Raw genomic sequence first — 27,583 nt, 5'->3', positions numbered from 1 at the left:
CAGAACAACAAGTCACCGCCTTTCCAGGCATGTGGGGTTTACCTATAGGAAGATTTTTTTCACTGAAGAATCTGTGTGGAAGTTTCAGCAAGGCAAGAAAATACACAAGAACATTAAATAGAAGCTGTTTCATTTAATATAAGGCAATTAAAGAAATCACATCATACAAACAGGTTACAGAGAAAACCCAAAACAGTTATCAAAAATGTATCATTTTGTGGCTACAAGTAATTTGTACCCCCACCCCACCCCTAATGAAATAACTGTCAAGCTAAATATTATAAAGTGCTTTCTCATTTTGTTGTATGCAATCATCACCAGGGTAAAGTCATTACAGATTTCTGAACATGAATCTAACAGACCTTTCAGGCACTAAACAAGCCTTTCAATCACTTAAAACATCTCTGTTCCACAAACACAGTATTTATTAGCCATTCACAGCAGTCAGATGAACCCATACTCTTAAGAATCTGTTGATCAATAATAACATTGTGTTCCCTTGCTTTGCAAATGTAATATTAAAATGTAAAAAAAAAAATAAAATAAAAAGCATCCAGCATATGGGTCCATTCTCAACCTTGTAAGTCAGCATTTTTCTCCTTCTACGGAGCAGTCAGTTCTTCCCTCTAAAGACAAAAGGAGAGAAAAAGTTAATAATTCCTCGGTTTAATGTTTTGGTTCAACAAAAACCAATGAAAGACAAAGAACTTAGATGGGATTTTACTTTGTAATGCGTACTGCATATACTACCTACAGCATACAAGCGGTACGTTCTACAAATACCAAACCACAGAGATAACACATCCAAAAATCCATGCCACAGCTCTCCCAGGTTAACTGCAAGCAACAACATGCAGAGGACAACATGAACATGTTGGTAACTGCATGAAGGAATGAGTGATGAGATTACTTTGGTTGAAAAAGACAGATGAATGGAGAAAGAGAATTATAAAACAAACTGCAGAAATAAAGTTAATGGTATTCCAGGGCCTCAGCTTTAACACAAGTCCACTTTGGAGTGTGGCTCAGAAGCTCTTCATACAAATCAGAAGATTATTTTCAATCAACTAGAGACACCTAGTGGTCAGTTAATGCAAATCACTGTCCAAACATAGGTCCTCCAACGTATTTGTACTATAAAAAGGATTAACATCTGTTGTGTCTTTGAATATCACACTGACCCTGGAAATCAGGAATTAAAATGTCAAAGGAAAAAGAAAAGAAGACAAAAAGAAGCTGGTAAGAAAAGATAAGGCACTGCCGTAAGCAACTGTAAAATGACAGGAGGGATGCAGGGGAGAGAGAGGTCTGGATTGGAGGGAAGCACACCTGGCAGCAAAGGTTCCCTGGAGGAGTCCAAGACCTGGTGAAGATGAAGCCAGGTCAGAATTGTGTCCATTTCCTCTATTCTCTTTCCTCTTTTCTGTCTCTCACATACACACACACACAAGCACTTTCACTTATCCACCAACATCCATGCAAATTTCTCTCAGAATTTCTGATTTAACCTAGAACCTCCCGGTGAGAAATAACAGAAACATAGAATTCATTTTTGTTGAATATTAACTATAGTAAATCTTTACAGATATTGGGTCAATTTTGACTTTCAGGATTCAGTTAATGCCTATTGTGTACGTAAACCTGCAGAGACCTTGAAACTTTTTCGGACACAAAACACCAGAAGGGTGTCGTGCTTTCAAACATATTGGCAGGTCCTATTTATGGTCCTGGCTGTTGTAATATTCCTATGCTCAACAATAATTTTAAAGCAGACTCACTTTCCTGTTCTCATGCATATTTGATTAACTTTGTTTTCTTTGTGGTTGTTTTTAATTCCATGTTTGTTTGAATGTTATGTATGTGTCCATACTGCATGGCACAGTTTATTTCACATCTAATTAAGTGTGCTATTTAAATAAAGTTTTTCGTAGTTTCGTACATTTTGTTAAGACACTGGCATCCAACACTGCTGAATATTTTTTCCCTTTTTAAAAACATTTAACAGTTTATAAACTAATCTTAGAATTCTTATCCTCAATACCACAACATGTCCTTAAGCTTATTGCAGGTGACATCCCAAAATAGTAATGACACAGTGTAACACGCAACACATGCCAGGTTAAGGAGCATGTAAATGACAGATATCAGTTATTCAAGCACAATATACTGGAATAGAGTCAGTCTCTATACTACATGTGGGTGAAGTGTTTGCCTGAATTAAGTGCATTGACAGTGCAGTGACGCTGAAGTGTTTCCTCAGAACCTCTGGCTGCAGAGAGGTGAGTGATGTAAAGTGAAGGTCAGGTGGTCTGGTGCAACCGGCTTCCTCTCAGTTTAACTACATGGCAAGACAACTGCTAGGCAAATTGAAAATGATAAAAGCTTTGGAGCTGCAACTGCAACAGTGAAGGTTGTTAATATTTTGTTTTAAACAATTAGAGACTCAGAAACAGACTTACAAGGCAAGTAAGTGCAGTTATCTGAGCTGCAATGACTTTGTGGAGACAAATTATGAAACCGCAAACTCTCAGGGCTGACCAGGAAATGGCTTTTTTTTGCTGAACAGGTAAAATGCTTTTTTTTTTTATTATGTTATGCACAAGCAGCTTGGCACTGAAGCACATAAGCCTAGTTTGTATTAGTACATATTCACAGCATCCTCCTAGTTACTAGCAGAGAGCATACGTCTTGGCACCAAGCCTTGCTGTGTACTTTTGGAATAGCGCTGTGTTGACTTTGGTTTCATCACATCACAGATACAAGGTGTTAGGTTCTTCAGAAATATACTGACACCTGTTTGAAAGCACTGAGGAAGTAACAACATAGCTATCAGGTAACACTACTGTGCCAAACGTGTACAGAATCACTTTGAATTCTCTCTCCGGTCCTCTCACCTCATAGGTGGTTCCTGCCCAGAACTGCCTCATCTCTCCCCTGCACCCAGCCACCACGGCGGAGATTATCAGGGTAAAGGGCACCAGGTAGAGCAGGGCAGGCTGGCCCATCCCTGACAGCAGCATCACAGCAAACGTGGCTATCATTCCCAGCAGATAGGCTACAGGGATTGAGAGAGACAGACAAATACAAACACAGAAGGAGAGAGACAAGGTGAACCTGAAACTTGCACCACACACACACACAGACGCAATCAGAACTCGACTGCAGTGCTGGGGAAAAGAAAAGACCAGAGACACCTAGTGCTCAGCAAAAACTATTTTGTGTTTCACTAAGCAGAAGTATTAGAAGACTCTGGCTGGCATGTGATGACATACTGTATATAGAGAGCGTGTATATTTAGCTCTGTACATATTTCAGTTATTCTCATACCTTTTCCCTTGCAAGTCATATGACTCTAAACATACAATCATCTTTACCTGTGGTCATGCAAAGTTACAACGTATGGATGGAACAAAACTATAGTTGAGCTGTGAGGTACCTATGCAGCAGCTGACGAAGTAGATCTTTTTGCTGCTGTTGATCCAAACATCAAACCTGCTGCAGTAGGCAACCAGGAGACCTGTTGGACCAATGAGGATGCAGACGGTGAGTGATACATCGCACTACAAAATGTTTGCCTTTATTTATTCTTTCTCAGCTCAGACGCAGTGCTGCCATTTCACAATTTTGCATTTTAACATCAGCTTGTTTAGGGATTTTTAAACCAAAAAAAAAGAGAAAAGAAAGCAACACATAGCAATGTGTGCTTTTAAAATATTTACATGGGAGGGTTTAGATGAACACTGATGGTGACACTTTAACCTCACCTGGAACAATGATATCTCCATAACCCAGAATGGAGAACTGCATCCCACACAGGTTCTGAGCCCAAGCTGAGAACCGAGGGACACGCATCACAACTGGCAGCTGGGAGAAGAAAACATTTCATAGGTTTAAAATGACATAAAGCGCGAAAGCAGAACTGTTGTGCTGTATACAGCCAAACGCAGTGAGCTGTACTTTGTGTTACACTATTTACTTCATTTCTCAAAGCTGTAGCTGACATATAGGTGCGTACTGCTTTAAAATCTCTTGTTTTATTTCAAACTCCCATCTAATTACCATCTCAGTTATATACCTCGACTTTCCCAATTTAACAGAATCTGTACAGTCTGGGTAGACAGTTAAGGAGGCAGCAGGGGTGAAGCTACAAATCATGTCCTGTTCTTATAATTAACATTTCCAACCGAAAACCGAAAATCCAGAAACATAAACTCTGCTACTGGGAGAAACACTGCTTCAGCTATCCCGAGAAGGCTTAACATTCCTTACTGAACCCTCTGGGCGCCTCTACCTGCACAGCAAAAAACTATGCCGAACAGAAATCATGCTGAACAAAAAAACCCCCTCTTCTATAAACCCCCTGAAGGCGAAATCCAATTTACAATGATGTAACAACATGAAAACGGTGCTAAACTAATTTAGCTCGAGTAGAACTGATGTGTTCAAACTACAAACTTGAGTGGCTTCTTAGAATATACCACCTGACAATCATGTGACAGTCTACATGTGTATTTCTGACCCTTTCTTCACATTTCACTTTTGTGAAAGGGCTGGGGAAAAGTTTAAGCCACAGAAAAAATTTTTAATGTAATATACTACATAGATACACATGAACAGGATGGGCAGTGAGAACAATTTTATATAAATATAAATTTATTTCAAAGAATGCATTTTAATCATCATTAAAGTAAGACATTTTTTAGTTCTCATTTGAATACTTTGTTAGATTTGTCTAACCAAATTTTGACAATTAGTTTGTATCTGATGTATCTGTGCAGGTCATGTGTGTCTATATAGAAGAGTATAAAAAACAAAATAAAGGCCCAATACAAAAATTTCCTCATCATATTTTTATGACATATTTATCTGAGAGAAGAATGAAAGTGGGATTCTGCTCATGAGAGTCTAAGACTAAACATCAACAACTCCAATCCCTTCCCACTCACACCAGGCAGCAATGACAAAAGGAATGGATGGTAACAAGTGAAGCCTTACTTTCTCAGAGGGAGTCTGGGGTTCAGCAGGGACCTCCACCATGTTACCTTGCGTCTACGACAGAGCCCACCCAACCCCAGCGCACAGTTAGTCATTCAGTCTATCATTTCCCTAAGGGCATCAACAACAAGCAGTGCAGATCAGCCAGGATGTTAATAAAGCCTGAGCAAACTTGACGGGGAATTCCACCAAAATTAGCTTTTAGCTTCCTGTGCAGGACTTAGCTGATCATGCACTCTTAAGATCACAAACTGCTGCACACTGCTCTTCTTGAACACAAATTTACTCCACCACTTTATTTATTCACAGAACGATGTTTCAGTCTCAGGTCGGGTATAAAGTGCTTGAGTTGGTTAAAGGAAAACGTTTTAAAGATACAGGATTGTAAGCTTTCCACATTAAAATGTCTAAAAATGACTAGATCCATGGTATATATTCGATTTGTGTACTTATATATATATATATATATATACACACACACACACACACACATACATACATACATACATACATACATACATACATACATACATACATACATACATACATACATACATACATACATACATACATACATACATACATACATACATACATACATACATACATACATACATACATACATACATACATACATACACACACACATATATATATATATATATATATACACACATACATACACACACACACATATATACACACAGTGGATTTTTGTTTTAGATTCCGTCACAGTTGAAGTGTACCTATGATAAAAATTACAGACCTCTACATGCTTTGTAAGTAGGAAAACCTGCAAAATCAGCAGTGTATCAAATACTTGTTCTCCCCACTGTGTGTGTATTAAAAAATATGAAACGGGATAAAGGATTTAGTCATCAGACGTCTGGATCTTAAGTTATCAGAGAAACAAGCTGAGAACACATTAGCGGGGGCTTTGCTCACAGTGTCCTGTGTCCGCCGAACAACGACAAACACTGATTCTTAACGTGAAACTGCTTTATTCAGAGTTTCTACCGGTTATAATATCCAGGTCTGTATGTTTTGGAGAGGAAGAGACCTCTCCGAATAATTCAGGTCCCGGTAAAAAACTCCTGAACACTGAATCCTAACCGGGAGAAGCTGACTGCATGAAAACTTTGAGAATGCCTAGAAAGATAATTTAGTGGAGTTCCCCTTCAAGGTGAGGGGTAATGCAGGGGACTTACCTTCTCTCCAGATGCATCCGGGCCCAGGGCGACCTGCACCATGATGCTAACTCCATTCTGTCAACAGACAAAGGGATGCTAAGCGATCATATTTTGTTTCTATTCCGTTTGTGAAACCACCTTACATCACACTGCAACACCAGAGCTCATGTACAGTTCCCTTTGCAAATGTTTGCTTTTTCAGTCAAATTAAACATTTGTGCATCAGTGAAATGCGTTAACTGGAAAACCAAATGAATAATTATATTCATACCTTGGTGAAGAAAGGAGTGATGAAAACGAAGAAGACGTCATACACAAGCAGGAGGCTCAGCAGAATCACACAGATCTATGAGATTATGGGAGAAAATTTCAGATTGAGTCCAGAATCGATGAAACAGGGAAGAAAAACACCTTAACGGCTTTGCAGAATACAGCATTGCTTTAATTGCCGATGTAAATGTACACACTAGAGGTCTGTCTTGTTGATGCAAAGATATGGGACAGTGTGTGATACACTAACGGCAATAAATACAAAAATAATTACAACAATGCCAGTACAAGTACTCTTATGCCTAACTAAGTATAATATCAAAGATAAAATGACATGAGTGTGATTCTCAGAGGAGACGGGCTGGTAAGCGGCACCTTGAAGTTGGACAGTGAAATGGTCTTCATGAAGTTGAGGCAGAAAGCGATGCCAAGCAGGTCCTGCAAGATCCAGATCCATCTACAAGGACACAAAAGGTTCTTTTACCTTTTGTTTAAACTGTGGCATGTTTTTTCAACTTTAACAAGAGCAAAGCATAGTTACACATTATTACTAATAACACCCCCATATGAATTTATGCTAATAGAAAGTCATGACCCAAAGCCTGCAGCAACATGAATGACCGAAAACCATGAAATTCATCTGTAAAAAGATCACAAACAAGTTACGTTAAGGATATTGTGGCAGGGAGGCTGAGGTCATCATCTGCTATATTAGGAACACTGACCTACCTCTAAATATAACATAAGAGACTTGAGCTGCCCTAACCCTGCCAACATCATTATTTGAGCGAGGTTAATATATATTTTAGAAAATACTTTAACTTAAACTAAAGTTGTCATTCATATCACACACACTCTCTCTCTCTGACAAGTTAAACTCACAATTGGCTCCAAACATCTAACACCAACGCAGTAAGCACTGGGTGTTGCAATGTCAAAAGCACTGCTGCTGCAATGTGCACTTCCCGCTTTACCACCAGAACACAGTACCTGTCTTCATTCCTGTACACTCCCCAGACCACAGCAACACTAATGCACACAGCAGCCAGTATGAGAGACCTCACTGAGAAGTTCCAATTTCGGATAGAGAAGCTGGAAAAAAGACACAGACGATCAAATAAACAAAAGGCTTTCAGCAGTGGAGGTTTGTCTGCCAGGGTGTGACTGAGAGACACACGTGTAAGGAGAAGGCAATAACACACACAGCTCTGTTTCACATCTTCCCACTGTGACCACAATGTCTTGCTTAGATGGGACAAAGGTTACTGTATATATGGAAAAACCAGGAAAAGAAGTAAAGCATTCACACAAAGTCACTTAATAATGCCGAGCTGTTCATCAGGTAGAACTGATGAATACTATTCTATTCAGGCTGACATTGTTATTTCTGTTATTATTTTTTGTGAAGTGATTACACTGTCTGTGGGTCAGAAGGTTCTATTTTATATCTGGCCAACACTAGTGGAATGTATGTGTGCATTTTATTATTATTATTTTTTTAGAAAGAGCGACACTCATACCTCACAGTGCCACAACCAATTAGTTCCATCACCGCATCTAGACAGCTGAACAGTGCGGAGGCAGATGCCAGGCAGAATATAGCAATAATAACGTAAACTGCGGGAAAAAGAGAAACACTGATCACATCAACTAAACAGCAGATATTATTACCCCCTTTGAAGAGGTTTTTTTTGGTCCCACTCACCAAGGACGTTGTAGAAGTAGTACATGAGGACCAACATCCCACACATCAGGGCGACAAAGAAAACCACCTTCAGAGGAGAGTACAGGAAAAGCTCTCCGCTGTCCACTTTGTTCTCTCCCCCTCCTCCCCCTGCTCCACCACTAGTCAACCGATCCCTGCCACAAACAGAAAAACGTGTTAATTTATAGCCTATTGTGGTTGTTCTTCACTATACTGAGACACAGAGGCGACATTAATTAAAAATAAATATTAAATAATTCAATAATCAATGTTCAACCGTTAACAACAATATATTCACATTGATATTATGTGGTTAATCAATTATATTGTCACAGCATACTAACAAAAAACAGTTAAAACAACTTGAAAAACATGTTCTTCTAGTATGTGTTCTTGTTTGAGCCTATTAAAATGTACAGATACAGCACTTCATGTACAGCTGCAAAAGCTCACCTCTCACACGCCCCACTCCAGTAGCCGCCTAAGGCGACTGTGACGATGGAAATCAGCAGCATGACTGCAATGCTTGGATCAATCTTTGACTGAGGTGGAGCATAAAGCTTCACCTGCATTCCTTCACCAAACACCTGGGGACATGCACGACGACTAAACATTTAATGAGCAACTTTGCATCTAGTTTGACCATCACACTGACCTTTATAAAAAAAAAAGGGGGGGTGACGAAAACAAAAAGACTGTCTGACCTTCTGAGCTTCCAGGAAGTCCCTGTACCTCATGAGCGCCAGGGAAATATGGACCTTTGCATACTCTGAGTCATTGGCTGACGGAGTGATCTGAAGAGCCGAGTAGTACAAAAGAGATTTTTTATAAATGCAGTTAGTTAGAAAATTGTTTATCCAGCCTTTGGGGAGTAATTTTGTGCAAAGTATATTGTCAAACAAATATGTCAAAGATGGTAGCGAACCAAATAAAAATCTGTTCCACTGGTATGTCACTTCCTTATTTTTCAGATTCACTTCTGCATGTGCTTCTTACATGTTCAATTCACATATTCTCACACTATGATCAGGTACAGACAATTAAAGGTAATGGGTCCTCCATTAGTTAATAAGTTATTGAAATCTAAAGGAAAATGGCAAATTGCATCCCTTTGTGTTTAACTCACTAACAAATTACAGATTGACGAAAATGACCTACCAAATTTTTGTTGCTGGCAATGAGCAAAGTTGTAGCGCCGAGGCTCTGTGCCACCAGAGCTTTCTGGCTGAACTCACAGTCCCCCCTCATCACCAGCAGCGCTTTGCCCTTTACCAAATCCGGACTGACCCCTGAGCCATTACATAGCAGAGAGGAGGTCATGTTCACCAGTGGATACTGCACCTGGAAAAGTGAAGACAACAAGTGATTTAACAATTAGGAGAAGAGAAAAATTTTCCCATCATAACATAACATACATGAACACATAGAGGAAGTCACACAATGATGGGTGTTAAAGTAAACAAAACAAAGAAATTGTGATTACTTCTTAACTATAAACAGTTAAGGTTATCACATTAATCAGAGTGGTAAAACACCACCAGCCACAAGTTTGTATATACAGGCTGTAAAATGGTGAAAGTGACATTTTGACATTTGGAATTATTTAAGTGAATCTCAAACTTGTCAACTCCGCTTCCCACCATAGCAGCAAACTGTCTTATTCTGGATGTATTTAAAAAAAAAAGGAAAAAAAAAAGAGAGAGACATAAAATAAAACAATAGACTAAAGAAGTCAATAAAAGTCAAAAACACTTACCTGACCTGATACTAACATGTAACAAAAGAATAGTAACTAAAAAGGTTTGAAAAAACTTACAGCAGCATCAAGGGTTTGTGACAGGGGGGTCCAGGAGTGATTGTGGACAATGCAGTACTCCCTATCTGTACCTCCATTTGAAATGTGCAAGATCGCCTCTTGGCAGTTTATCTGTTAGGAAATAATGGTTATTTAAAGTTCCACACAAACTTAAAAGTGTTGAAGAAAATATATTGTATAACATACTCTGCTGGCTAAGGAAGTAAACGATAGCAGCAGATGATCTGTAGCTGGCCTGACACACAGCAAATATTTGCCGCATCCCAGTAGGCTTTTTTTGTGGTAAAACTGATACCTATTGAGATTTAATAAAGTTTAGACCGACTTGAAGCCATCTTTAAACTCTCTGCAGACTTTTGTTTTCCTTGAAGAGCCCCCCCCCCCATGAACTGCAAATAAAACCTAAAATCACTGACACATACAGAACTGTACAGTGATCATAAAATGCCGCAGAGATCAATACACAATTCCTCATTCTTAAAATAAACATCGTATTATTAAAAACTTCCTTAGTGATGACGTGAAAGAGCACGTCGGGGGAATCACCCTCCGACAAACTTTAAAGTTATACTTATGTATAAGTTAGATACATTACATTTTAACGGACTAAGAGTGGGGTGTAATTTAATTTCAGCTTTGGAAACTGCTGTGTACATTAACGTCGTCCCATCATTTAACACTAATGCGGCTCAGAAACTCAGTTTTCTAACATTATCTTGGACCATCGTTAGCTGAGGCCGCTAACGCTACAGCTAACGTTAGCTCACTGGCAGCGGTCATTTTCCTCGTTGTAAACCGGACAACACGGTGTTTGTTAAAAAAAATAAACTAGCACAGTATGTCGACTACACACGAAGAATATGATTTAGACCGGTAACAGTAGTCCAAGCCGACATGTTTAACGACGGTAACTTCAGCTATCAGGCCCGTAGGTCGCTAACCAGTTCAGTTTCTGTTTATTATCGTCAACTTAACTTACCTGCGATGCCAAGAAAATGACCGAGAAAATGACGAGTCTGACAGCTCTTTCCATGTTGGTAACATTCGTTTTTTTACACAGTCTGGAGGCATCAACATTAATGTGACACGGATACACTTTTCATGAGCTAAGACAGTCGTATCTGCATTGCTTTTGTTTAGCTTGCCAGCAGCAGCTAGTCAGGTACTTCCTGTTTTGGCACGTGACACGCTGACCCACTGGTTTCTGTTTCACCTCACAGCGTCCCAGCGACACACACAGCCTGCAAATACTGACCATCAATCATTTACAATTAATAAAGGCGTGAAGGTATAAAACTAACCCACCATGCAGTGAAAATGTAAAAGTACATTAAAATATTTTTAGCGTATTAAAATATCATCTAGGTTCTCTATACATGTTCTCAATAGGCCTTTCTCACAGCAGACATTTTCACTTGTGTTCTCAATAGGCCTTTCTCATAGCAGACATTTTCACTTGTGTTCTCAATAGGCCTTTCTCATAGCAGACATTTTCACTCTCATGGTTAGAAAAGTAGCCTACAGGTTTTATTAAGAACATTAACATGGACATGTGGTGGGGACACGTACCAAGTGTAAATCACACATATGGGCTTATCACAGATTCACATAATTATTCATACAGGAGACTGTAGATTCAAGACGAGTATGTTTACGAGTATAGAAGAGAGACAAGTTTGTAAACATTCACACTATCACTCCTCCTCTAAATGTGTGTATGTGTGTGTGTGTGTGTGTTTGATGCATATCTCTGTGTCAAACCTGAAATGGTGGAATGAGGCCTTGATCACATCACAACACACTCACAGACACACACAGATAAGACAAGCCTGGTCTGTACAACAGGTAGAACTCATCACATCACCAGTATAAAGACAAAAAATAAAGGCCTACAGGTTTCACTCTACAGACATGTGAACCCGCCTTTTTTATCACCTCATTGTGATTTACCTTCATAATTAATCTGTAGACAGTGTTGACTGATGATTGTTGTTGTAATCATCAGGGTCTCCTACACACCAGTTTATGAACTTGAAGGTGTACCATCAATCCAGAATCAAGGCTTTTACTAGACAATAGAACACAAAAGATGTATAATTCATAATGTAGATGATTTCTTATCAGTATTATCAATACTGATAGAAATCCTGTATAAGAAGAAATCTCACAATCATTAGCAATACACCCATTCAGAACCACCAAAACAGTTTTGAATAATTTGAAATCATCCTGATTGCTTGAGCTTTAGTCCAATTCAAGCCTCTTAGAACAAAGTGCAAAAAACAGAGACCATAAACTGAATCCAATGAGTGGGACAAGGCTGTCCAACAACACTACAGAGCTGTTGATGAGAAGAGTGGATAATGTATCCACATGATGCACATTGTATTTCCCTTGGAATGAAATGTGCAATCTAGATCAAGTTTTGCTTGTTTGCAACTACATACACAAAGCTCAAACACTCACCATGAGCTCTAGTCAGAGCCATCATGGCAGAAACAAGTCATCACCACTACCAATGTTGTTGCAGTCACTGCCAGTGATTTAACAAAGTTCAGATTAGGCAACAAATTGCCTGACAAAAAAAAATGCATAGTTCAATTCAAATTCAAGTTCATTATAATTATGGAAGGGTTATAAGACAAGTTACTGAACCATTTTTATGTCAAAATGTCAGACTTGAGACTGAGGTAGGATAACAAACTGAACGTTTGGTATTAATAACAGTCCATGTTCAAAATATGCCTGGTAGTGGATTCGAGTCATACAATGACCTTCAGGCTTTTACTTCTCCTCCATCAATAAAAGCCTTCACATTAGCAAAGGAGGCAGACGAATTTGTTAGTTGACAATGCCATCTAAGTTTGTCACTTCATCACACTAATATTCTAAGATAACTAGCATGTTGCCAGCACTGGCCCTGCCCAACCCGCCAAAGCAACCAAACAAGCCTGTTGCTACTTCATTCTAGCAAGTACCAAAGCATACACTCCACTTACCTATCTTTGCCCAAGTCACTCATTTCCTCTTTCTTATTTCTCTGCTAGTATACATATTTATTTCTCCAACATAACAATGTTCATTTCAGTTATCAATAACGTGTCTCTCTCTTTCTTATAGAACAAATCAAATGTGCAGGAAAAAAGAACAACATTTCGATCTCTGAGTTAGTTTAGTTTGTGTCACAAAGGCTCAGACAGCATGGAGTATGATGTTATTATATGAATCGCTTCATGACATACTCCACGTTTACCGCGTTGAGTATTTTTATATTTGGATGACTTGTTTTTCATACTGTACGCTTTTGTCACTGCTTTTGATTTGCATTGAATCCCCCATGTTCTGCGCTTTGTCCCTTTAGCTTTGCTTGAGAAACTGTGCTCGTGTGACTCATGCAAATCACCCATTCAGTTTAATGTGACCAAGGATGACAATAGGGTCACGTTTTTGATCGTGATGTACCTTTGTCACCCAGAATTCCTATATTGATGGGCAGCAGTAATTTACGTTTCCTCTTACATATGCAGACTGATTTGAATATTATCTGTCTTTGTAAATTTCATCACATCTTTATATGAGATTAGATAGATTATATTAATAAGGAATGTGTCATCTGTAATGTGATCTTTACAACCATCACTGCTTGCCAGAGAAAGACTGAGAAGCTCAAACTACCATATGGGGATGGATTTTCAAGCATACATGGAGACTTCCTCGCTCACCCCTGAGGTGCCACAGCGCCAAAACCCGAGATAAGCACAGCAGCTTCCTCGCCTTGTGGTCCTCTGACCTGAGTGCCCGGCTGCTGCAGCTATGGCTTTGGGGTTTTTGCTTTAAATGTGTGACTTTCAAATCAGCTGTCTCACACTGTAGCTGCATGGCTATCGCACCTTTACTTTATGATTACATGTTGTTTGCAATGCAGTTTGAGTGTACAATATGTCAGATTTTAGTAGTCACTCCATTAAAATCTATTGATGTATGCATAGATATTTCACAGGAATTTCTTATGGGTAAAGTTTGATTTAAATCTTTGTGTTGCACAAGTCTCTCTCTTTGCATGCAAACTTATGATCTACAAATGAAGAAGCACACTTTCCGAACACATATTCATTGACTTTATAGACTGTTAAACCAAACCAAGTAGAAACTGATGTACCATGCATGCTGCCCATCCGCCTGCACATACACACACTCACAGCTGAAGTCTTTGGGAGCCATGTGGTGCAGATTTACTTATGCTTATTCCCGCTGGGGGCCACTTTAGAGTGTCTAAAAATAAATTATACAGAAGAGAACATTTGTTTACGTTGCAGTGATAAACACACCATTCACTGTGCCTCATCATGCCTAATTATTCACCAAATTATGCAACAGCAGGTGGGACAAACAGCAATCGCTACAGTAGGCTACAGTACCAGTTGCTACAGAGGAATGCTCCTTGAATCATATAAATTCATGGTGGGAAATATGTGCTTTCTTGCCAAGAGTACCACTCTCATGCCTGTCTCTTAAATATAAACCATCAGCTGCTTAGCTTAGCTTAGCACCTGATGGCGAAACAGCCATCCTGGGGGTCATACATACACTGTAAAATCCTGAATTTATGAAATTTTGAGAGAGTAAAAAGTGCTGTGGTATGACGGAAAACGGAAAAAGTGAAGTAGAAATTACCATTCTGCTTGCAATATAGCTCTTGAACTGTCAGTGTGTCTATTTCACATGGAAAACAATTGGTACTAGAAGCTTGTACCCTTGTAACACATACAGGGAACATTGTGCCCCTGCTGATTTAACATCGACGCCTGCCAGAGCCTTCTCCCCTGTGTCAAATCCACGCTGTGAGAAAACAAAATTCATGTACCTTTTTTGGCTAATGGCAAACCTTTTTCTGCTCAGCGCTTTCCACAGAATACGAAAGGACGTGCATTTGAAGCCAAGGGTTCAAGAAGTGACATGTTCCTTCAGCTGAGATGGTAAGGTTGACCTGCCTGTGTGCAGCAGGGAGTCACACACTGCAATTTCATGCATGTGTTACAAAGTCATGCATGTTAGGGCATGTAATCCTGTACTGATCCGCCTTACATTGATTGTGAAATCAGCTCAATCAATGGTGAAGGCTCTGTTTCTACCCTCATTCTTTTATTCTTTGCGATGATGCTATAAGATACTTAACATGTAGAATAAAATAAAATACTGTAGCTCTGAAATGGTTTATGCTACTGTATGAAAACCACCTTGGCCAATCCATCATAGTTAACCTGTTTGGTTCTGTTTTTTCATGTTTACATTACTGTTTTGTGTTAAAACATACTGTGGCTGTATTTGAAAACTGTAAGTGTGTTATGTGATGTGTGAAACTCATATGTGAGATTTCAAGTTTGTAATGTGTGAGGCTTTAGAGTTGGCAACTGAAGTCTGCCTAGAAGGTTAAAAAACAAACACGTTTTTGGTATATTTTGGAAATGTAGGACAATAATCTAAAGTAAAAAGGAAGTCTAAAGACATGACACATTCAGAAATGCAGCCCGTGAATGGGGCACAGCTTTCTTAAGGTTTCTTCGTAGCATGATGAAACCATTTACAACTGGTTAGTCACAGGTCAAGGAAGAAACGATGGCTTTGGTTCAGGAAATCCATAGACATTCTGTTCCTGTTTAATTATGTGAATTATATTATATTATAAAATGTATGAAAATGCTATTGAGAACAAATACCCCAGGATGTGGCACTGGGTTCAAAATTTGATAAAGAGTCATATCCAGTAAATTTGCAACAGATTCACATAATTGCCTGTCAGCAGGCATGGAGTAAGAAGAAACAAACCTTCCATTATGTGCCTAATCAACCAACTTCAGAACACTTGAGACTGAGAGCTGTTTCCACTTGAGACTGAATTTCATTACCACCACAATTTGGTGTATTGGTACAAGGGCAGACCAAATTGCCACAAGCAAATGCAGTGGCCACACAGACATCATCATTGGCTTCATCATCGATGCTTAATCAATGCCAGTTTGAAATGACATATGTCGTGAGCATTTCAGTCACATTAAACTGAAAATAGGCGTATTTCCTCACGCGAACCAAATAAGTGTGACCTTCTTCTCTTCATATTGTCCCTCTATTTCACATTGTACTATGAAAGACTGTAAATATCTCTGTCACTCGAGTTTGCGTCTGAAGTTTGTTCAAACGCATTTTTCTCCCAGCTTACTTTAATTAACAAATAGTTCAAAGTCAAAGTCATTTTATTTGTCATATGCGGCAAATAACATTACATCATCCAGAACAGAAAAAAACCTTGTGACATGTCATGTGAGAATTGAAGTAGGCAGGAGATATAAGCAAAAAAATCTATATACATAGTTATGAATAAAAATAAAGTAAATAATAAAAAGAGCAGCAATCCTACAGAATTTACAGATGGGGAGTATGGTGAGTGAGAGCAGAAACAAAATGTGATATTATAAATAGAAATCTGATAGTGCTTATAAAAGGGTACGTTTAAAATGTGCAAATAAACATTTTGTGTAAACGGAGGTGACCAGAGCATATCAGGTGTCCATTGTGTAATCGATGTAATCGATGATTAATGGTTTAATGACAGTGGATCAGTGTTCCCGGTTGAGAAGCCGTATGGCCTGGGGGTTAAAAACTGTTTGTGGGTCTGGTAGAGCGTGAGCTAATGCTCTTAACGTCTACCAGACGGCAGCAGTGTGAACAGATCAGTTCCATGGCTCTCCTTTCTTTTTTTTTAAAGCTCAAAAACACAACTGAGTGTGAATTGAGAGTACTGAGTTGCTTTGTGTGACACAACATCCCTTCAAGGGCTAATGATGAGTGAAGCCGGAAGACTGAGGTGACAAATAACATGTTTTGGGTCAGCATGTTCCCTTCCTTCCTGGCCGTGAGTTAAGCGCCACATAACTATTTTTTCTAATTTGGAACCAGGGAAATTAATCCATGTCAATGAATGAAAACAGATCCTACAACATGCAAGGTCAAAGGAGGGGGACTACTATGCCAGTTCCTTTGTAGGTAGATTATAAATCTGGAAATGTCAGTTTGTTATTATCAAAAAGCTGAATATTGTTTTCTATGCATCTATTTAATCTGTGAATATTTTGCTGTTATTAACCACTGGTCAGAAAGGTTCAGTATAAGGCCAGCTGGAAATATAGTCATGAGAGATCTCACACCCTTGAACAGCGAATGCAAGTGCATAATGATGCTGTTAGTGTTGCCCGATTAACTGATTACTTTGCCCTCTCTGCTTGAGTGGTTGTTAATTAATGCCATTCACTATATACTGTGAAAGCATAACAGTAAATAAGATCATTACCATCAAGTGTAGACATCTTTCTGTGTTACAGCTACCAACCGTAAAGACATCACTCTCCACCAATATACTAAACATCTGCTAAATATAGAATAAAACTCTTCAGACAGGACACAGTCACCTCAAAGGGCTTCACCCCAAGACATTTTACTTAAGCACTGCACTTGAACAATCCTTTCCACCAGGGCACTTTAATTACGTTGAGAGCACAGTCAAAGCCTCTTTTGACTCAGAACAGGGATTCCAGGCAAACTCTAAAGTCCATAGTTCACTGTGCTGGTATACCTCTGCATATACAGTATGTTGCCCTAAAATGTCACCAGATAAATCCTCAGATTTATTTTCTGAGAAATGTGTACAAGAGAGACAGACATTAGCAGATAAAAGTACTAGTCATACCCCATACAGCACATTAGCTCCACATAAGAGTTCATACAAATAGAAGTATAATTAGACGTATGGTGTACATGTCATTAAATACATATAAAGGGGTACAAATGACAATAAATACATAGAAATGAAAAAGGTAAAACAAAAGACAAAATAAGAGAACAAAATATTGAGATAATGAAATTATAAAATTAATGAACTAATAAGCCAAGAAAAAACAAGACCAAATCCACGATCAAGTATATTAGTCAAAAATTTGCTAATTTGCAAATCTAGTGTGCTCTGCAGGTGTGACTAGACAAGCCTAAACTGCTAGAGGGGGAAGTCTAGGAGAAATGCAAGCAACAGATAACCAAGGACAGCCTCAAATGTAAATAACTCGTGCTGGCATTTCAACCCACAGCCTTTATGTTGTAGCAGGTCTAAACTATGTATGAGTTTAAATATATTTATGAGAATTAATACCCAATTATGAATTTTAATATTCGGAAAATTTTAATTCATAAAAAGCTCTCGTTTCGCAGGGGCACCACTGGAGTTGTTATTAACTATAGAATAATTGAATAATTATACAATTATAATAATAAGCTATGAGTTTAGGAGTTAAAAAGACAATATTAACACAATGGGACATCCCTGATCACAGAATGTTTTGTTTTGGTCTTAGGGTAGGTCGGCGGCCTGCCTTGGCCTGTTGCACGGGTCCTACGCTAGCTGTCCGATTCCTGGCTTTTTGCTAGGGAATTCTCCAGGGTTCTCCGTGTCTGATTGAAGAAAAACCCTCAAGGGTTGGCCGTCCTCCGTCTGGCAATTCGGCTGTTCTTCAGGTGTCCTTTGTTGTCGCTGGCGAAACCACGTGGCTTGGTCTGACCTCGGTGAAGTTAGCTCGACGAAAAGCTTAAAAAGGGAACTTGGTCGTTCTTGAATTAACTAGTGTAACTTAACGGACTGATAACTTTTAACAAAACAAAAGAAAGAAAATATAACAAGTAAAGTAGCTGGAACTGAGGGAAACTGAGGGAAATAAGTTGCGGCACTTTGCGTGTGTAGCTTCAAGCGAAACAAAGACTTTGTTGCGCTGGTCGAATTCTTAGGGCGTTGCCGGGACAGGGCACGTCGGGCGCGTGCCGAAGCGCCGTTGAAGAGCCCGGAACAAGCCGGCAGAGGAGGGTAGCAGAGAGCAAGAGGAAGAGAGCGAACAACGTCGTGTGTCACTCTTTTGTTGTCTGGGGCGTGGTTCCCCAGAGGGCAGTCCTTCGTTTCCCGCTGGGCGGGCCGTTTCCGGTTTCCCGAGGGACTGTCTTTCTAAACTTTCAATATGTCTATAAAAAGGAAAATATAATCTATTTGCGCGTATTATAATCAAATATTTTCCCACAATCAAACCTTAATGGTCAAACGGTTGTATCGTTCTAAGTTTAAGCATTTGGTAACAGGAAAACAATTGTCAGTAATTAGACCTTAAAAGGTTAGCATCTCAGGACGATGGCATGTAATACTTATTTCGTCCACCTGGGGGAGCTCAGGTTACATGACGACAGCTTAGATTAATCCTAAAACAATCTTCTCAGGAGCTGGAAAATTTAGTTATTTAGCCTTAAATTCAAGCTGGCAATTAATAGAGTATAGTATGACATTTCTTTATCATCATTTCTAAAGGAATTGTGTGAGAAAGTATTGTGAACAAGCATTGGTTACACATAAAATGAAGGAGTGTCCTTAACCTTGCTGAAAATTAAAACACTGCAAAAGTAACTTATTTATATTCTTTTCAGCAATAATATCAACAACAGATAGCAACAACATGGTAACATAACTACTCAAATAGAGGCAGACGTAATCAAGTAACTAAAAGATTATTTAATTAAATAGGCAATGCTTTGAGTCTTTGGAGACTGCAGTCTTTGTTTACATAAAATTCAGGGCTGTCCTTGGTGTCCTGGATTTTGTCACACCTGGGTGTGACCAGGAGTATCCCTTTGATGAGAGGTAATTAAACACAGAGCAAGGACAGTTGCCATGGTTACATGTGTGGGGCAGTTTAGGATTTCCTGCCCCACACATGAAGAGTTCTGATAGGCTGTTTAGGAAAACGCTAATAGCTGGTTAATGTCCCTTTTGTCAGTTTAACAGTCAGGCCACCGCGTTATCAGGCTGCGGAATCAAAGGTGCCAGTTTTACGATCAGGCTGCTCAGGAATAGCACTTAGGGAAAGTGACCTTTCAACCCCCCCTCTCTTTTGGGGTCTCTTCAGCCATTTGTAGAGGGTTGATAATCAAACCCCCTCCTCCTTCTCTCTGGGAGAGAAAAGAGGAGTTGAGTCTCCAAATTATTTAATATAAAATGCACAAATCCACACTGTTGGTCCACTACAATGTCTCCTGACACTGAAGACTGTGTGAAAAATACATTAACTCAGACAATAGTTAGAGTTGAGAAAATCTACTGTCTAATACCACTCTAAAATCTACAATACTACTGTAGTCACACTGTATAACTAGTTTTTAGTCATTTTATACAACAGCGGTGGACATGCTGACCGAGGGGTCACAAGGTCCATCATGAAGGGTCATGAGATGATAAAGGGGGAAGGAAAGCAGAAAGCAGATGCAACATTAATTAGTTTTATTTTCTCCTAGCAACAAAAAAGAGGGACCTGCTTACAACAGCAGTTAGACCAGACATTGACATTTTTAGTGAATAAATCACACAATAATAGGAGACGGAAGAGACAGCCCCAAGTTTTTACCCGTGCTCACCCATAAATTCTTTGTTTCAGTTTCTCTAAGAGACTAAGAGCCTCACTCTTTTGCTTTGAAACCGATAAGGAGGATGAATGTGCTGTGAGAAGTTAAGAGACCGCTTCAGTTAATCCCTGTCACCTCTCCTCCATGCGTTGACCTGTGTTCAACTTTCAAGACATTGCCATGGAAACAGAGCAGTACATATGTTTTCTCCAACTTATTTATTAAATCTCTGCAACCATTTTATTAGACAAAGTGGAGCCATCTACTTTGTCTAATAAAATGGTTGGGCAAACCTCTGCCAGAGAAATGCATTTGTAAAGATCCATATAGACGTGAGTCAGCTCTAAAGTTTGACATAAAGCAATCGTTTGACATTTAGGGAAATACTCTTTCTTGCCTACAGTGAGATAAAAAGATTGTCTGTATGGTAAATATGAAGCTACAGCCAGAAGCTGGGAAAAGGGGGAGAACAGCTAGCCTGGCTCTGTCTAAATGCAACAAAATCCAGCTGTCAGCACCTCTAAAGCTCACAAATTTATATGTTACACCTCATTTGGTAATTCTGTACAAAAACCAAAAAGTGAAAATTGTTGCAGGGCAACTGCTGCTGTCCTTGAAATGGTCTGACACATTGTCATGTTCGTACTTCTGTTTTAACACGAATTAAACAAACAAGATACAATGTGTTAATCAGTGAACTTCAGAAGTTGCTGGTGGGTGGATTTTGTAACCTATGGACATGGACAGGCTAGCCATTTCCCCCCTGTTTCTAGTCTTTATGCTAAGCTAATCACCTCTGGCTACATTTACCATACAGAGTGGTATTAGTGTTCATCTGACTCTTGGCTAAAGAGCGAATAAGCCCATTTCCCAAAATGTCCCAAACATTTCCTTCCTTCTTGTCTGGCCCCATTAACCTGATGTCAGATAAGTACTGCTCAAAACTCCAGCTCCATTTGTGATGATGATTAGTTTAGATTTACGGTCTTTGTAACTTAAAAATATACCACATTCTCTACAACCTCCAGATTCAGCTGACAGACTTAGATCCTCTTGTTGTTTGCAGACATGTTTCTCATGGTCAAAAAGAATATTGTTTTTTCAAGCAGCTCTGTAGCTGCCTGGGTCCTATCTCATGAATCATACCTTATGTAATACTGTAGCTTTTACTGGATGATTTCACACATGACAGACACATTCTAAACTGTGATTTCATAATTACATTTAAAAAATAAATAAATAAGATGATTTGTGTTTTTTTTCCTTGGTGATCATCAGTCATGGTTTATTCGCCCTCACATGCAGTTATTTTCTTTTCTAACAAATATGTCAGCGAATATGGACTTGAGGTCAGACCACACCCCGGGGGTTTATGTTGCACGACTCTGATTGGTATATGGAAAAGGTGGCGCGGCTGGAAGAGCACAGGACGCACTGGATAGCGAAAGAGCTGGACAGCTGTTGTAGGTGTCGGTGAACCTGCTCCGTTGCAGAACTTACAGCAGCCTACCTATGGAAAACAAACGGACAAGAACACAGACGAAGCCTCCGTCTTGCTGTGATTTTTAAATACTTGGCGTCCCAGAACTACGCAAAAAGCTAAACCCACATCCATCTCCACTGCACGTAAGTTTTTACGCACCAAGCTTCCTGTAGTTTCAGGGAACATGATAGATATTGGTCATATGGTTTGGTTTTTAATGTGGTTTGGGGATGCACGCGCATTTAGTGTCGTAAGTGGGAATAAAAGAAACTATGCGCAATGTACACACAATTTAATGGAAATGGCTTTGTTTTTCTACATGTGTTGATAAAATACATACAAAGTACATCCTTCAAAATGCCATCTGTAGAGCAGGTTATCAGTTTTAAATTGTAGGCTTATTCGGTATGATCTCACTGCAGAACAAGAAAATGTAATAGGCCAAGTCATATTTGCTGCACTTATAGTATCACTGGGAGACATTTGAATGTCAGGTGAGAGTGCAGTTATCATTTTTAAAATAATCTTTTGGGGTTGATTATTAACAGAAAATGTTGAGTCTCGTCAAATAATTTCAGTCTTTGCTTATATCAAAATTGGAGAAATGTCAAATGAGAGAGAGAGAGAGAGAGAGAGAGACAGAGAGGGAGGGAGAGTTTTCTACCTAATTATTATAATAATAACTGAATCATCATGATTGCATTAATTCTTGTTATGTTATATTCAAAATGTAAACTTTGTGATTTTGCTGCAAACTGCGTTGGCAACATTGTTTAACCTAAACATTCATGCCAATAAAGCATATTGAATTGAATTGAATTGAAAATTGCGAGAGAGAAAGAGAGAGCGAGAGAAAGAGAGAGAAAGAGAGAGTGAAAATGACTATTCTACCATCATGTCATAATAGCTCCTCTTTTATGACATTAAACAAGAGGAGGAAATAAAACATTCAAGGCAAATGGGTTGGGGCAGTCATGACACAGTTTTTTTCTCTCTCCTAGAATGATCTCAAAAAGGCCTAAAGTTTATTTTACTAGCTATCCCTCAGAAACACTTCCAGCCAGATCATCCATGATGTGGTGTTTGTATTAACAGAATCCCTCTAATGTCAGTGACACAGCTCTGCTTTGCTGTGCAGGTGTAGGCACCACATATAGCACAGAGGCTTTCAAGCACTGAACAAGGCCCAGTCGGGTGAAATCGTGTCCTGTTTGCATTTCAAATCACAAATTTAAAAGATGACTTTTTGTTTATTGCAATTTATTGAGAAACAGTTTTTGTGTGGCCCCTCACCACAAAGATTAGTGACATGCTGACCTCATGTTTTTATTTTTTAAACAGTTGTTGATTTTGAAATGAAAATTGTTATTATAATAATGACATTTATTTATAAATTTTATGAATTAATAAGGAAAAATACGATTGATTTTAATCTGTTAATATTAGAACTATTACATGCACTTGAAAACACAGGTACCCAACGCGCTTCCGCACGAAGGGGGGAAAGTCATTGCACCCACCACCAATGTGTACTTTAATGTACTGTATTCATAATCCTCACGCTCCATCTTTCCAATTCACTGAATTGCAGTGCAAATGAGGTTCCCATATGTGCATAATACTTCCTCTTGATGAGCCGCTGTCTTATTCATTCATGGGATGTTTGTATTTCTCCCACTACACAAATGTGTTTGGATGATCTTTGCCCACTTCATGGCCTCTGACTCATCCGTCTTGTACCTTGTTGATTCCCTCTTTCTGCTTCACTCTTATTACCAGCGCTGATGGATGTGCAGAATGTTTCTTCCTCTGCGAGTGTCAGAAAATGAACACCACTCCGTGCAACTCTGCAGCGACCATGTATCAGTTAATGACCGACCAACTGAACACCAGCTGCAACTGCTCCACGCCTCCTTGTAACTGGACAGCGGGAAGCGGTACCCTGCAGCTGCCCACGTTCACCACAGCAGCCAAAGTCAGAGTGATAATCACCTGTATTCTCTGTGGCATATCAGCCTTTTGCAACCTGGCTGTGCTGTGGGCAGCACACAGCGATGGGAAGCGTAAGTCCCACGTCACAGTGCTGATAATCAACTTGACGGTGGCTGATCTGCTAGTGACCTTCATTGTGATGCCTGTGGATGCTGTGTGGAACATCACAGTGCAGTGGCTCGCTGGGGACTTTGCTTGCAGGCTATTGATGTTTCTTAAGCTGCAGGCGATGTACTCCTGCGCCTTTGTCACCGTGGTGATCAGTCTGGATAGGCAGTCAGCCATCCTCAACCCTCTGGCTATCACTAAGGCCAGAAAGAGGAACAGAGTCATGCTGACTGTAGCGTGGTGCATGAGTGTCGTGCTGTCAGTCCCTCAGGTAAGATCTGGTAACCCAGCTGACGACGCGGGCCAGAGGTCAGGCTTTCATTACACATATCCTGTCTAATACGAACATGGCTACTTTCTATACTGTGACATAATTCTTAGTTTGGATTAAGTTTTTTACACAAATGTTTTATATCCTGTGATTTACAATCTCTGTTCCAGAAATAATCCTTTCCGCAAAAACTGTGTGAAATGAAAAATTATGAAAGGTTTGGCTGCCAGTAGTCCTCCCACCATTAGTCTGAAATAAATGGTGATCCCATTAGCAAGGAAAGTTTCTATTCAATGTGTTTGCATACATGCCCATCCAAACATTGAAGAATATAGCTGGCTTGATTTTTATTTAATTTTTTATGGTAATCAAATTCCACAAAGAGACCAAATCAAAGGGAAAGTTATCACTGAATGATGATATGGCCAACAAACACACGATTGAAATGCTTTCTATTTATTGTTCCTTTCCCTCCCTAGATATTCCTTTTTCACAACGTAACCATCATTCATCCCAAGGACTTCACTCAGTGTACCACACTTGGAAGTTTTGTCACTCGCTGGCATGAAACTGCCTACAACATGTTCACTTTCTCCTGCCTGTTCCTGCTTCCACTGGTCATCATGATCACCTGCTACACCAGGATCTTCTGTGAGATCTCCAAACGACTGAAAAAGGACAACTGTAAGTTCAAATGGAGTCTGAAGCTCTGCATGTTCAGTAATTAGCATTTACATAACTGCTGCTGCACAGTTTGTTTGACCCTTTTATTAGTGGATGCACATTGATAAAAGCTGGGCTGTGTTTGTTAGGTGGTTTAATGCTGTAGAGCTGACTGGAATCACATCCACTGTACTGATATGAGCAGCATTGAAAAATCCCATTAAAAAAATATTTCTTTGCAGTCCTGGTTACTCTGAATAGTCCACAGACCCCGTTGTGCACAGTTGTAATAAATCTACCTAAGAGATAGTTGTCTGAACAGTGTATTCTGTGGATTATTCGGAGTAACAGGGACTATGGCTTTCGAAACAGATGTTGTGGTGACGCTCTAGGGATGGCAATGCCAGTCTGTTGCTCGAGCAGTTGGTCCGCCACTTTGGTCCATATTGAAATATCTCAAAAACTATCTGATGGATTGCCATGAAATTCACATTCCCCAGAGGATAATTAGCACTTACTATGTTTGTTTTTTCTCTAGCACCACCAGGAGGTTTACATTTTGGGGCATTTTAGTGACATGTCTCATAGGGGTGTGCGCTATGTATCATCTACGATAATAACTTAAACTAGCCGAGGTACCAGCACAAAAACACTGGTTCAAACACCGCTACAATGATGACAGAATCAAAGCCACTAAGACAACAGATACGACAGAACTCACAGCTAATACAGTGACAGATGAAATTGTTTACTCATACTTGCACAGTTTGATATCATTAATACTTGCGCTGGTGATTTCAGTGTTTTTATATTGTTTTCACTTAAAGAAGTGGTATTATACTTTTTGGCTTTTTCCCTCTCCTTAATGAGTTATATACCTTTTAACACTGAGCTGCAGCACACACCTCCTCTCCCTTCCAAACACTAGCTACCCTCTAAGCAGTTAATGGACATAAAGTTGTTACTGTGATGTAGAGACAGAGCTCAGTTAAAACTTTATGGATGAAAGATACTTTTGTTACAGATTAATAACTCACCACTCTGAAACTCTTGCTCCAGTCTATGTTGCCAAGCTGGTCGGCAACATTTACAGCTGAAAAAAAGCCGTGTTTACCGGTTTCTCACTGACCCGCCCTTCTCTGCTTCTGATTGGCTAGTAGTCCTTAACTAGGAACTGCGCATGTGCAACTCCCAACAAAGATCATTTAGAGACAAGATGTATCACTCCGTAGCTAAAACGAAGCCTTCAACACAGGGTGAAAAGAGGAGCTGCAGCAATGTACAGTATGACAAAAAATATGGCGTTTTTTGAAAATCAAACCATGTAAACCTGTTCTGGTACAACCCCTAAATAGAATTTTGAACCTGAAAATGAGCATAATACCACCTCTTTAAATTCTTCAGTTTTAAATACATAACACATTTAAATATCCCGTTGTTAACCAATCCTGTTCGGCTCCCAGGCCGTAGTCGGGAAGCACAGGGGAGAATTTGTTTTTCTCCAGGGCCGAAAATGCTTACTTCGGGGCTAACCCTCTTTATGCTTTCTCTAACAGTTGGCAAGCAACACATGGGAGCTCCGCTTTAGTATTGAGAAGCTGTAGTCTTTATTCCCTGGCCACTGTAACTTACGCTGTACATTACGCACACCCCTACTCAACAACTATTGGATGAATTGCCATGAAATTTGGTACAGATATCCATCGTAGTCAGAGGATGTTTAGTGACATGGGTGATCCCTTAATTCATTCTTTACTTGATTTCTGACTATGTACTTGCAATATTGACTTTGTGTTTAGTGCTAATTAGCAAATCTTACTTAGCATGCTAACACACTAATGGTGAAATAATATGCCTGCTAAACATCCGTCACATTAAAAAGCCAGTTGTCTGTTCTGTCATCTGCTCTTCTCCCAGTGCCCTCCAATGAAATGCATTTGCGGCGTTCGAAGAACAACATCCCCAGAGCCCGGATGAGAACTCTAAAAATGAGTATTGTGATTGTTTCGGCTTTTATTATCTGCTGGACTCCATATTACCTGCTGGGACTGTGGTACTGGTTCTTCCCTGATGACCTGGAGGGGAAGGTCTCCCACTCACTGACACACATCCTGTTCATCTTTGGCCTTGTCAATGCCTGCCTGGACCCGGTCATCTATGGCCTGTTTACCATTCACTTCCGAAAGGGGCTCCGAAGGTATTACTGCAATGCCACCACGGCGTCTGACCTGGATAATAACACGGTTATAACCGGATCGTTCACTTGTGCTGCCAACTCTTTGACACTGAAGAGAGAGGCAAGCCCTGCCAGCCAGGAGAGGTTCATGATGTGCAGTGATAACCACAGCAAAGCAGAGTCGATGTCACCAAGAAGCAGCTTTTTAACAGCATACAATGATGCAGAGAGAGATCCAAACCAGTCCAGCACTGAGAGCATCATCTGAGGAGGGTGCAGAGTGGAGGCTCTCTGACAATTTTAACTACTGCTTTTAATTTATTCAGATGTATTCAGTGTCTGACTGTCTGTGTCCTGTATTCCTTGAAAAATACATGTTTAGTGCTCTGTAAATTGTAACTTGTGGTCATCTTGAATTAAATGTATTCACCAGGA

At 39.6% G+C, this 27,583-nt stretch overlaps 2 protein-coding genes across 5 annotated transcripts; one reads left to right on the top strand and one right to left on the bottom strand.

Moving 5' to 3' along the window:
• Positions 1 to 118: 118 nt before the first annotated feature.
• zgc:123258 (uncharacterized protein LOC641502 homolog) lies at positions 119 to 11,144 on the bottom strand. 4 transcript variants are annotated; one of them, XM_046032807.1, is made up of 17 exons: positions 10,956 to 11,144; positions 9,977 to 10,087; positions 9,319 to 9,501; positions 8,865 to 8,954; positions 8,614 to 8,747; positions 8,161 to 8,315; positions 7,976 to 8,072; positions 7,446 to 7,547; positions 6,831 to 6,912; positions 6,457 to 6,531; positions 6,204 to 6,260; positions 4,996 to 5,049; positions 3,765 to 3,864; positions 3,437 to 3,517; positions 2,895 to 3,055; positions 1,330 to 1,423; positions 119 to 626 (listed from the first exon to the last, which is right to left on the bottom strand). In XM_046032807.1, the coding sequence occupies exons 1-17, from the start codon at positions 11,007 to 11,009 to the stop codon at positions 586 to 588; spliced, it is 1,671 nt and encodes a 556-aa protein (XP_045888763.1). In that variant the 5' UTR covers positions 11,010 to 11,144; the 3' UTR covers positions 119 to 585. The 4 variants fall into 4 exon arrangements, with proteins under 4 accessions (XP_045888763.1, XP_045888765.1, XP_045888764.1 ...); XM_046032809.1 differs by having other exon boundaries at positions 1,330 to 1,363; positions 10,956 to 11,143; XM_046032808.1 differs by lacking the exon at positions 4,996 to 5,049.
• A 10,663-nt stretch (positions 11,145 to 21,807) lies between these two features.
• Positions 21,808 to 27,583, top strand: LOC123959170 (putative gonadotropin-releasing hormone II receptor). The gene is made up of 4 exons (XM_046033094.1): positions 21,808 to 22,081; positions 23,718 to 24,309; positions 24,789 to 24,993; positions 26,890 to 27,583. The coding sequence occupies exons 2-4, from the start codon at positions 23,764 to 23,766 to the stop codon at positions 27,414 to 27,416; spliced, it is 1,278 nt and encodes a 425-aa protein (XP_045889050.1). The 5' UTR covers positions 21,808 to 22,081; positions 23,718 to 23,763; the 3' UTR covers positions 27,417 to 27,583.

Source organism: Micropterus dolomieu, linkage group LG20, assembly GCF_021292245.1.
Source record: "Micropterus dolomieu isolate WLL.071019.BEF.003 ecotype Adirondacks linkage group LG20, ASM2129224v1, whole genome shotgun sequence".
In the NCBI taxonomy this organism is placed as follows: Eukaryota; Metazoa; Chordata; class Actinopteri; order Centrarchiformes; family Centrarchidae; genus Micropterus; species Micropterus dolomieu.
The sequence above is the reverse complement of the archived record's forward strand: the minus strand, read 5'-3'. Positions and strand labels throughout refer to the sequence as shown.

Bases quoted from the DNA above. Each gene is read 5' to 3' on its own strand.
- zgc:123258 (XM_046032807.1), bottom strand. From the start codon at position 11,009: ATGGAAAGAGCTGTCAGACTCGTCATTTTCTCGGTCATTTTCTTGGCA. The intron at 9,502-9,976 runs GTAAGTTTTTTC...TCACTTTTCCAG, and splicing joins CACAAACCCTTGATGCTGCT to GTGCAGTATCCACTGGTGAA. The intron at 6,532-6,830 runs GTGCCGCTTACC...ATAATCTCATAG, and splicing joins TTTCACTGTCCAACTTCAAG to ATCTGTGTGATTCTGCTGAG.
- LOC123959170 (XM_046033094.1), top strand. From the start codon at position 23,764: ATGAACACCACTCCGTGCAACTCTGCAGCGACCATGTATCAGTTAATG. The intron at 24,310-24,788 runs GTAAGATCTGGT...TTCCCTCCCTAG, and splicing joins TCGTGCTGTCAGTCCCTCAG to ATATTCCTTTTTCACAACGT. The intron at 24,994-26,889 runs GTAAGTTCAAAT...CTCTTCTCCCAG, and splicing joins ACGACTGAAAAAGGACAACT to TGCCCTCCAATGAAATGCAT.